The sequence below is a fragment of the Urocampus carinirostris genome, chromosome 20 (genome assembly GCF_059441175.1).
Source record: "Urocampus carinirostris isolate Australia breed hairy pipefish chromosome 20, RoL_Ucar_1.0, whole genome shotgun sequence".
Taxonomy (NCBI): domain Eukaryota; kingdom Metazoa; phylum Chordata; class Actinopteri; order Syngnathiformes; family Syngnathidae; genus Urocampus; species Urocampus carinirostris.
This window is the reverse complement of record NC_142368.1, coordinates 20,386,491-20,398,934: the sequence shown is the minus strand read 5'-3', so window position 1 is coordinate 20,398,934 and position 12,444 is coordinate 20,386,491. Positions and strand designations below refer to the sequence as shown.

Genomic DNA, 12,444 nt, shown 5'->3' with positions numbered 1-12,444 from the left:
GTCCAACCCTTACAACCGCACCAGTTCCATCGTGGAATGAAGGGACATCTGGAAGTCATCACGGATATTATTTACAACCACAGTGAGGTAACGACCCAAAAATGCACTTTTCAAGAGTGATGGGGGGGGAAAAGAGAGAGATGGAAAGAGAGAGTGACTTTTCAGTATTAGACATGAGTTGAGGAAGAATCCTGTGGATGGCTTTCCTCTTTCGGATAGTAGGAAGGAAAACAAAGAGTTTTCTTAAAAAAAACTTGTTGAGAAGAACATTTCAATAATAACCAATGGCTGCATACACTATTTCACGGAGTCGTTCAGCTCATTTTCCAGTACTACAATTTCCCAGAACACAACAATCCTTACAGATATATTTAGTAATGATCTAAGAAATCAGATTTAACCATATTATTTCCTTTCCCCCAAAAAATCAAAAAGGATTAATCCCAGCTGTATTCCTGTCAGGTCACATGGTCAGACCCACCCAGGGTGTCTATTAAATTTCCCTCTTATTTATCAGAAACATCTGAGTCAATTCAGTATCATGTTCCTGCACGTTCTACTCCTGCTATATGCTTGTGGTCCAATCGAGCCTCACACTAATCTTGGCAGGAAAATCTTCTGTTCTGGTCCAAATGATTTTTATGCCACTGTTTCTTCAGCCACTGCATTCACAAACACACCGAACTATTGACAGTGATATCCCTTCAGGCAGAGCCAGGGGGTCCAGACAGGAACCTAACTCGAGAGTTTGTAACGCAAAATATTTATCACAAAATCATCAATGACCCCTGGAATTAAGATAAGAGCACGCATACAACCTGACAGTAAAGACATTTTAACGCTAGACTGCACAGCAAATACATCAGAATTGTCATCCAGGCCTCAATCGCCCAAAAACTTATTTTCAAAAACTTCTTTTTAGCTGTGTTTTCACACAATTTCTGTATTGTGTGTTCATGCAAGTGTACTTTAAAACACCCTTGGAGCTTTTAAGTCGATGTGTTGGACAGACAGCGCAAACAAGATGATTTATGCAATCCTGAGTCAACATGACCTCATAATATGTGTGACTAAGGTGAGAACATCAGGAGCGTACTTGGATATGCTATCAGGTTGGGTTGGATTTTTATGTACTGTATCGTGAAAGTACAGTAAAAGCTAATAATACAAGTGCTGATAGTCACAGTAGAGATTATGACCAAAACCTCAAAGTGAAAATAAAAATGTATTCCAGAGATTTTATGCAGGATTTTTGGAACAGAAAAAGAATATATCGAATCAATCCCCAGAGTCTGATCGTATAAGTTTCATTAAGTGATTTTCATTCTACAGATGTTGCTGGTGAAACAGAAAGTGACAGCTGGATGACTCCGAAATAAGAACCATGAGGCCAAAATACATTTTCTCCTGAAGTCCCCAGGATTGAGTATCTTTATGGCCGCATCCAATTCTCACTTAAAGATCCAGGAATACCGTGCAGTTGAAATGTACTGTCACCTGGAAAACGTTGTCCTAATGCCCGCGGTTTAACAGGAAAAAGAACACTGCATATTCTGCTTATCAGAAGGTAAAAAATACTACGGCACCTTGTTAACTTCCAGAAAGAACAACTTCATAAAGTTTAACAACGGTCAAGTTAAAGTCAGCAAACACCAGTGTACACATCCCATCCATGTTCACAGCAACATGTCATAACATTGACGTCACAAGTTTCCAAAGCCCTTTCTGGGCAAGGCATCGTTATTCCACTGTTAATGGTGTGTATGTGTGTTGTAGGAGGGAGGGGAGGATATCTTGTTGTTACTATGTTACAGCACTCTGTGTGCCTCAAGTGGTATGGCCCCGGGACTTTGCACCATTTAAGGGTTTGAGTCCCATCGGGGCCAGCGGTTACTATAAATGGATTCACACGCATAAACTGGTCTTTTGTTGTGATTTTTGAGTTATAAGATTCGCAGTTGGGCATCTTTAGTCTAGGGAAGAAAAAAACGTTGATCATTGATTGACAGGATGTATCAGAGGAAGCGGCTATTTTATTACTCCTTATCATTTATTGCTATGCTTGCATAAAACAGCCAGGAAAATACAACATGATCCCTTTAGGAGGGATGTCCTCTCAGCTGTGGGAACAAACAAGTGTCTGGCACAGTAGCAGGCAGAGACAGAGATAACTGGTAGGAGACCAGTGACCTCATAGATAAGCAGATTGAGTCTGCGTGGGAGGATACAGTGTGACCCCATCCTGCTGTCTTAGTGATCGTGTAGCCGACATATGCAAAATTACACACTGGCCTTTCTCAATCTTGTCTTCTAAACGGCAAGACGACGGGCTGACTTTCAGGCTCAGCTGCCACAGCGCAAAGAATGGCGAAAAAATGTGATCAGAGATGCTTGGCTCTAGCAATTCGCTAGTAATCCGCTACAAAACAGTCTGCAATAAATACATTTCCTCGAATAAGGAACCAGATGTATAATTATTAGATTATAGAATAACACAAAACTAATTTGTTGACGTGTAAAAATTACTGCGCTCTCGTAATTATCCTCATCCGAAATGTTTTTATTTTATTCCGTTGATGCCAGAAAGAGCTGTGCACCTGTAAAAATGAGATGAATAATCCACGCAAAGTCGGGTTAACTTGCTAAAAAAAGTATTGTGTTTTTGGTTGATTTCTCTTGGACATTTTCTGGACAATCCACGTGCAGGAGACACAAGTCACTCCACTCTATAAAGTATATATTTATCAGAGAAATGAAATGACGGAAAAAAACCATGGCAAGGATGCAAAAGTCAAACCGTAAAATGGCAAGGGACTACTGTAGCGGGAACAGTATTTAAGGAATGTGCCAATGAATGAAAGCCCGGTCGGGCGTCATTGATCACCACAATGAGAGGCAGACGGACAGAAAGACAACACAGAATGAGAATGGGGGTGAGCGAGCACCGGTGGACAAAGAGGTCAATTCGGCCCCTTCAAAACAGCTGCTCTGCTCCCGAACGTTGCACCTCAGCTCCAAATTCCACAAGCAGCCCGGCAATGGGGGCTGCAGACTGAGTCAGCGCTTTTTACAAATAGAACTGAGCCCTCTGCTTAAAGCAGCCAGGAGATGCACACATAGAAAGTCATAAAGCCACATATTTGGCAGTTTGACCAAAAGTAACAAAAACAGTGCTTATTTAGCTAAATTATCTGGCGTCTGCCATATCAGATAATTTTGGTCATTATTTGTGAAATCAAGATGTTGCAAGAATCGTCATCCCTGCAGGTACCATAGGTAAACAATTCTGGTAACAAGCTTTGACTCTGAAACCTTTGAGAAGCACTGGTCGACTCTGTCGCATTTCATGGCAGCATAGTTTTTCCAAATTCATCACACAAAAATGTACCAGACTTGCAATTTCACAATTGTCATTCAATAAAAATACAACCACCACCCTTTGTTTGGGAAACCCTCCAGTTCTGCACGACACATTCTAAAATAGCAACCACAAGAAATGCAAGTCATAAGCTTTGAAAGTGAGAAAAAAATATATTCCCCAGCAGCTGTGGAGCAGAGACAAGCAGCTCTTGATTGGATTCCTTGGCATCCCTCGTTCAACCATAGCTGGGGTTTTTGTGCCTGCTGACAGATAAACATCCTGCAACAGGAAAGAGAAACAGAGCTGGAGGAGGAGAACCCAGAGGCAGAAGAAAATCACGTTATTTATGAACTTGACAAGGCCATGGAGGGCTCTGGCTTTAAGAGCCCCAAATAGGTTCCGTCCTTGATTCGAGACAGCAGTGGGTCACCTAGAAGTGGGACTCCCATGCTGACGTTTATAGCCATAAAAACACAGAAGATGCGCGGCAATTTAGGCTACCCTGAGAAACCCATCTCGCATATTAAAGGATTATCATGGCTTAAAAAAGGTTATCTGGAGATATAATAGCTTGTACACATGGTTTAAAAGTGATACTGGGGAAGCCAAATTGAGTTTGTGGCTGAATCCCAAGAAGCCTTTGGTTCTCTAATCCTTAGATTGAGAAGTGGGCAGAAAAAGTTTGCTACCAAACTTGCAATGTATTACATTGTTTTTGAATATCATTCAATATTTAATTTAGTTTGTACTAATACTTTTTTGCTCACATGACCACCACTGTAAATTTACAAAATTCAGACCAAACAAAAAATACAAATGTGCCTCATCTTTTTTTTTTCCTGCTGTGATTTGAATTGGATAAATTGTCAAAGTTTTGACACTCCCAACAACCTGTATCAACTATACACAAAACGTTTCGGTAGTGGAGCTGCAAGACAGCACGTGAAGGGAGTGGGGCGGACACGTGTTTTGACCGGGTCTTGTTGGGGCCTTGTGGCTCACTTGTTCGTTTTTATCATGTCTGATCCCATTTAATAAACACGTGTGAAGATTTCTATTTGTCCAAGGTTTTGTGGACAGTATTGTTGCTAGAGAATAAGAAGGAGGCGGGTGGGGGAAAAAAAAAAGAATTTAGCTTGTGACTTTTGCAAGCATTTGTCTCTGTCTAACACTGACAATACTTTCATTTCCCAGCTTGCGCTTCCTCTCCAACCAAATAAGAGACTAAGCTATGTGAAAGTAATTTTGCTCTTAAGGAGATGGCTGTGTGGTCCTTTGATCCTAAATGGATGGACTTTGTAGGCAGGGTTCCAAAACTTTGTCCATTAACCACGATGAAGGCATTCAAAAGGTTTCCCCTTTGATTTGTCACTTCTACGATAGGTTTGCAGATACACACAGATAAAAGACTTGCCAATTGGTGTTCCACATTCAGGAGTCATTTTCTAGCAGACATTTTTTCTGAATGACAAGTGTTTACTCGGCATGAAAAGAACAACTAAAGGATTTAGCATTTGCCAGAGTTCAAACTTTTCCTAAGCTTGGTGTAGACACTCTGCATTTTGACAAATTTCTGCCAAAGGTTTTGAATGAAGATAACCTCAGAATGACTCAGGCAGGGTGGCCACTGTGGTTAGGGGAATGCCCCTAAGCTGGTCTGCCCTAGCAAAACACACAACTCCTACTCCGTTTTTGACAGTAATTATTTAGAAGAAACTCGCTTCCTTGATAAGGTTTGAATACCAATCTAACCAACAAAGGCAACTGATGATAGCCAGCCGGTTGAGCAGGGGTCAAGCATCAAGGGACAAACGAGGCAGAAGAAGGACGACTAAGATGAAAAGAAAGATGGTGGGAATAAGGGGATGGGCAGGGGAGGAAAGGGGAATAAAGGGGAGGCATGGAGGGCTAGATGCCATTTGCGGTCAGGTCTTAAGGGTCCTGGGGGGCCTGGCTAATGACCTGTGCGCTGCAGCAAATCCTTTGAGAGTCGCAGAAAAGGAAGTCAAAGCCCCCTTCTAATGAGCCATCACAATTAACAGTAAGACTGCCGCTGCCAACAAAATATCCCAAAAAAACTGAGGGGACGTCTGAAAAGCTTAGCCACATCAGTTGATGACTGGAGGGAAAATTGTAATCAATTGTTGACTTTATATCAAATATATTTTAGGAAATATATGAGTTTCTAACCAACAACCCAAAAGAGCAATCATCCATTATGGATTCAGAGACAAGGAAACGACCACGTTAATGACTTCGATTGCTTGTCAACACCACCACAATGCCGGACACAAATGAGCACACAATGACACAATGCGATACAGCTGCCCCACTTCCTCCAATGACATCATGTCGACATTTAGTCCTGACTAGCTCACGGAGTTCTCTTGCTTTTTTCCTGTTCACTTTGCCACCACCATTAGCACCGGGCAGCCCGACAGGATACGTCAGGGCGGCCGGAGATTTTGTGAGGATGTCCTGTTAGGAAGATGGGTCTCAAAAATATTCAGGGCCCAGTATCATTGTAGTATTTTAGACCCAGTAATCTTAATCCTGCAAAAAGCAAATCATTGATCCCCAAAACACGTGATAAACCCTATTTTCCAACCAGGATGACTGAGTTAGTTTCAAAGTGGTCTAATCACATGCTTACTGGTGGGAGGCATAAAGTACAAGATGCCAGGAGGGCTGAGAGGGTAGCCTTGCATACAAGGCCTTTTGTTCTGGACGAGGTGGAACCAAACGGGCTTGACGTCGGCGGGTAGACCCACACCTCATGCCAGGAACCAAACTTGGAATTCCAATGGCTATAAGCAAAGGGACTCATAAGAAGAAATGCAAAAGTCAGCCCTGTGCATTAAATTACGATGTTACCATGAGGGGTGGGAATACAGCATACTTTCCCGTGTTCAGTTCCCCTGCCTGCTCATGCAAAGGTCTCTTTTCCAAGTGCAATGAGGTTGCTAAACACAGAGTGCACCGATTGAATCGTTTGTCCTCTTCTGTGGCTTGTTCACTTTCACACACCGTGGCAAGTTACTGATAGATCATAAAATGCCCACATGCCCAGGGACAGTGGTTTGGTACCACGAGAGTTTGGCTGCACATCCTTCAGTTGGCTGAAAAAGCAGCACTGTTGCGTTATTGGGTTTCCCACAGACCATCTTGAACCATTTTACAGCATGTAGGATTAAAGTGTGTTTATGCCGTCTATCAGATGCAGTCTGCTTTTAATAGGCTACCACTGTGACATTTGTATTGGAGTGGGAAAGTCGAAATTGGAGGCTATGAAACGTATGCAGTGCTTGTAATTTTTATCACAGGTGTACTGGTCATTTGACTGGGTGATAGAACATGAAACATGAGGAAGAAAATTGTGTCAGGGTAGACCAAACTAAAAACCACACAGCAAAAAGAATTCCATGACCATTGTGCTTTCTTTAATTATCCTGACATTTAAAATATGATTACAAATAAAGTCCCTGTTACAGCTATCACCTAAAATAACTGTTCTTCCATTGGATGTTTACTCTTACTGTCTGGTGTATGATTAATCCACATCCCCCTCCCTGTGAGGGGACATAGTTGTTCCTGCTTTCAGGGCTTTCCCAGACATGCAGGGCAGGCATGCTCTGGCAGCTAGCTTAAAAAGGTGAGTTGTTCACATTCCTGATTCTTGCACAAACCAAACTCCCTGTGTCTCAGGCATAACTTTTCTACACTAACCAGGGTGTGTGTGGTCCCCAAACTCAATGTGATGTTCTCTCCCCCTCTGTGGACTGTGCACACGGAAATACAAAAGTTAATACCTGTAAACCAAAATCATATCTCCCTGGTAGAAACTCGTAAGAATTTGAAAACAAGAGGACATGAGACTTGCATGAAATAATGCTATGTTTTCAAACAGTGGCAGAGCACAAAAATATGTAATTGTAAACATACAGTACATTGATAGCACTAAGAGAAGCATAAGTGACCTGACACGTGTAAGATAGGGGCTATTAAAAACATATACAATCACAGTATTCTATCAATGGAAGTTCGGCAACATTATTATGTCGTAATGAGTATCAATACGCAGACTAACTGATAGGTTAAATTATGAAGGACGTCATATAGACAACTCATTAACTAATGCGCTTATCACGCATTTGTTTTTTAACTGTTGTAACTTGAAATTTGCTGGTAAGATTACAATTTTCATTGTAAGCTTTTAGTCATAAAATGTCACCTTCCCTTGGTAAAAAGGACCTTTATTACAAACATGTTTTCATTTTCATCCTCTAATAATAGTCGTTTAATTCATATCAACAGGGATGAAAACTTAAGGGGGGCCGAGCCAGTGTCAAATGCATTTTATTCAATTTGGCTTGGGTCGTGCTTGGTGAGTTCAACACAATAAAAATATAGATTAATAAATTTAACTAATGAGCTTTTTAAGCAAAAAAAGAAAAAAAAAGAAAAGTTACTAAGCAAAACAGGAGACACCAAATAAGTCCATATTCTGTATAAGATGTGATTTCAGAGGTTTTTCTTTGTCTTTGTGAGAATTCGTGTCGAGGCAAAGAGTAGGCCAACAGATCCCTTTGATACTATAAAAGGAATGTGATGTTGGAAGGGAGGGCTAGTGCACAGCCAACATTAGAAGCCTATCGTCTTACCAAAAAAGAACAACAATGACCCGGCTCCTGCAAATCACTAGCAAATAGTAGTCCGGGATCACGAACATGGTGTCTGCGGGCACCATGTGGCTCCCTAAGAACACCTGAGTACCTTGCTCCCTGGTTCTTGAACTAGATCATTTTGTCTGCACAATTTTCTAGGAAATGTGATCTCTAACCCATGACTTGATCAGCGTCTTTAGACACATAATAAATTATTCTCAAACTATTTAAGGTAGCCCTAATTTAATAAACAAAAAAGCAGCTTTCAGCTTGCTGACCCTGTAGCAGTCAAAAACGATCTCAACTCACCCCAATCCAAAAACTCCAGGATATTTTTCTCTCTTCTCAGCGGAGAATTGTTGCACTCATCATAGAGACACACCAGGACGTCCAGAAGCGTCTCCACGCTGAGACACTGTCCAGCAGAGTCTGCAGGCCCGTCCAGAATCATCTTTTCCAGCTTCTTCAAACGCACCTCTCCCGACATGCTTGTCAAGTCCAGTTGATGAAAATCAGACGAAAAAAATAGGTATCTCAACTTGAATGAGTTTTTGTGTGTTGCCAACTTTTTTTCAAATGCAGGGAAGTAGTTGTGTTGCACGTTTACTCATGATCTAAGCTAAGGAAATCCACATTTTACATCCATTAGGGAAGAAGAATTTCCCCATGTTAACATTCCTGCAGGGCAAAGGAGAAAAGGCGACGAATCTCCAAAACATGGACGCTGCTCCTCCACTTGACCTCCCCTGCAAAAAGCAGCTTTATAAATTTGCCCTGAATGATCGTGTCCAAGGTTTAAGCTTCTCCATGTCTGCTTTAGCCGCAATGCTACAAAAGCCCCCCCCTCACCTCCCCTGCTCCGGGAATGCAAAAAAGGGTGACACGGGCTTAAGTTAGCAGTCTGCTTTGCTAGCTTTAGCCGAGTTGCTCGCAAGCTAGCGACGTATGTTGCTAAATGTCATCATTCCCCTTCAAAGACAAACCCTTGTCATGTTATTACATCGACTGTCACACGTAAAACGAGTCGGAGCCTTTAAACAGAATTCGTATTTTAAAAAATAGCGTCTTGTTTTGGCGACTCGGAACCGACTGTTCTTTAAATCCAGAGATGCCTTCTTGGGTCACTTCCACACGACGAGTTCGTAAAAAAAAGTTGTCCCTCAAAATGTAGCAAGTTTTTTCTTTTTCTCTCCAAGGTTACACGGGAGACTGTTTTCAATAAAAGGGGGTGAAAGAACCGTGTCCTGGCCGCTTCCGAACTCGGGACACAGCCCAAAGTCCTCCTCGTCCTCCCCCCGCCGGTAGCTCACTCGCTCGCCCTCTCTGTTGCCTTGGCTCAGCGACCAGAGACGTTCCAAACGTTGAGATGACAAACGCGTTGCATTGTGGGAAGCAAAACTGGCCCCGAAAGAAAACAACAACGAGAAATTTAATTAACGTCCAAATTTTAAACACTCGAAAGAAGTATTCAAAAACAAAATATGTATTTTTTTAAAACACATTAAAAACAAACAAAATACACTGGAGGTTGTTAAACGTAAAATCGGGTGCGCATGCGCAAACACGACGGCTCCACCATTGTGGTGTTTGATTTACGACCGCGCTCTTCTTCGTCTGATAATATCTTTGGTCGCTTTCTGCAGGGTACAATCCCAGAACACAGTCATGGCGCCCGTCGCAGCATCTGCTGTGCGGAAAAGAGGGCGGGGGGCGTTTGGATGGTGGGAGGGGGGCTGTAAAAATGTGAATGGAAACTGCGGGCTGCTGGTGGCGTGCAGCATTGCATTTTTTACGAGTGATTTTTTTAATGCATCATATTGCATTAGCGTACTGTATATTAGGGGTCCCAAACTCAAATTTACAGGAGACCACTGCATAAAACAAATAATAAAAAACGGCGGTGGGCGTTTGGGCCTGCAAAGCCTTCTCTGCAGACCTAAAATATCGAAATCATGAGGTGTTTGATTATATTTTGTCCATTAATACTTATTAAATAATTCCACATTTTCTGTCAGCTTCCACACATTGCTTCTCCCTGGTGGAGCTGCTTCCAGACGTGTGCTTTCATATTCATAAGCCTTTCACGTCACATTTTAGCCATCTGTAGTTGCTAGGCTCAGAAATCTACCCAGAGCTCTTCACAAAAATAATTTTGAAGTCTGTGTCCCGTAACATCAGTCTTCAAGAAAGCTGTTGGCTCAGCCAATAAGATTTCAAGTTGGTTTCTGGAGGTTTTCTAGCGGGCAATGGGGGCTATTATTGGAAAAGGGGCTTCCACCAAAGCGAACATGGCAACAGCCGTTAAACTTGAAGAGACTAAGGTGTACAAGGAAATATGTTGTTGATGCCCATCGCGTACCCCCTTCCTTTTTTCCTCCTGCACAGTCCGCATTGCCGACTTCCCGGGCAGACCCAGAGAACCGGGAGCCCGGCAGGTGCCAGGGTCGAACAAAATCACCTCTTTTCCACCCAAATCCTCACAAATCATAGAGGAAATTTAACTTCCATGGGCCGGTTCGTTCGCAAACAACATATCACTAATTCAGACAAGAGATCAAGGCCTAGGTGTAAAATCCACAGCCTACCATTGATAATAATAATGCCAACAATAAAGTCCTAAAAATGCGGTGCGTCGGGTGAGGTGTCCTTAAAAACTTGAAAGTAAAATATTTTCTTTAAGTATGTGTTTATAATGCACAACTGAGTTCAAAGAGCCCCTATACGTTTTTTCCCCCCACCGTGTCTTTCTGCTTTTATCTTACTTTTACCAAAACAGTTTGGGTCAGAACACATTAGGTAGGAGGAATGGGTGGAGGAGGGAATGGAGAATGACTTCATGCTCGTTCCCGTAGGATTTTTGTTTCTATTTGTTAGTGTACCATGAAAATGGTGAATGTATTAAAAGACCTGTTTCAAGTACAGTCCAAAGGCCAATCCAAACCCCAAGAAAGATGAAAAAAGTAGGTCTTATTCAAGCCGGTTTAAGAAATGCACATACTTGTACGCGCCACACGTTTGCTCTCCTGCCCCAGCCTTAGCGAGTAGAACATTTTCAAATTCCAGATAGGACCTTTGAGAAATGATGTGAGAAGAAAAATAAAATGAATACTATTTAGATTTAATTGTGTGATCATATTTACAAACCACTTTATGCATTAGATTGATGCTTTTCTTCCCTTTAAAACTCCTAATGATTTAAAAAATATACATATTTGGCCTCTAGACTAAGGGGCAGCACTCCTGTGTGGAGTTTTCATCTTCTCCCCATGCTTGCGTGGGTTTCCTCCGGGCACTCCAGTTTCCTCCCACATTCCAAAAACATACATGTCAGGGTAACATGCCGGTCCAAATTGTCCCTAGGTGTGAATGAGCGAGCAAATTGTCTGTCCCTGTGTACCCTGCGACTGGCTGGCTAGCAGTTCAGAGTGTCCCCTGCCAACTGCCCGAAGATAGCTGGGATGGGCTCCAGCACCCCCACGATCCTACTGAGGATAAGCGGTGCAGATAATGGATGGATGGGCTCTAGACTAGTGTTTTAGTCTAAAGCTGCTTTATTTTGAAACAGGACTAAGTCTTTGTGAGTGAATAAACCGGTTTAAACATCGCATTAGATTTCCGTTTAGGAAAATTTTGCCACTTCCGGTTTTAAACCAGCACAAGTTTTTTGTTTGTTTTTGATATTTTGGAAACAAATGTTTCGTGCTTAAAAATTGAGTCTTTGATCAAATCTACTGCTTTTTAAGGAACATGAGTGAAAGTTCTAAAATGAACTGTTTGCACACTGCTTCTTACTAAGTGCATCCACTGTCCTTTAAGCTTCCATTCAACAGTGATGGACCATCTCTTTCCCTCCACTGACAGCTCCTGGTTCCGCGTTTCAATTCAAACAAAATGTCTGACCATTGAATTGAAAAAAAACTCACCTCATTTGTTGAAACCCATTGTGTGATCCTTTGTTTATTGTAATTAATGGGGACCAGAAAGATGCACTCTGCTGGGCCCCGCTCACAACAATAGTTGACTGGGAATAATGGATCATGACCGCACGGGTTCTGGTAATTTAAGGCATAAAGAACGCAATCGTCTAGTACAGTGTTTTTTTGAGCTAGGGCACGTTTATTACATTTGAAAAACCACTAACCAAAAATGTTTTAAAATGACACTGAACAGTATGTTTAATTACAATATAATTTATGATACCCCCAGTTTTTACAGCACAGACTGTCATGATTACTGATGTGAATCACCTGTGCCCGCTTATTTGGCCCCATCCGCCATGGGTTCTGATTGGCTCCCTGTCACTATATGAACCCAGAGCTGTCAGTCCCCTGTTGTCAGTCCGTCTGCAAACCTCAGTGTATACTAGGCAAGCCTTTTTCGACCCTGACTCCCAACTGTTCCGTTTTTGCTCCTCTTGCT

General features: G+C 42.1%; 1 protein-coding gene across 3 annotated transcripts in view; it reads right to left on the bottom strand.

The window, feature by feature from the left end:
- cdc42bpab (CDC42 binding protein kinase alpha (DMPK-like) b) overlaps nucleotides 1-9,371 on the bottom strand; it is a 48,599-nt gene extending 39,228 nt beyond the window's left edge. For all 3 annotated transcript variants that reach the window (XM_088324429.1, XM_088324430.1, XM_088324431.1), the window contains exon 1: nucleotides 8,335-9,371. In XM_088324429.1, the coding sequence (XP_088180555.1) occupies nucleotides 8,335-8,512 (178 nt within the window). In that variant the 5' untranslated portion in view covers nucleotides 8,513-9,371. The remainder of the gene's footprint in view (nucleotides 1-8,334) is intronic.
- Between the last annotated feature and the right edge of the window lie 3,073 nt (nucleotides 9,372-12,444).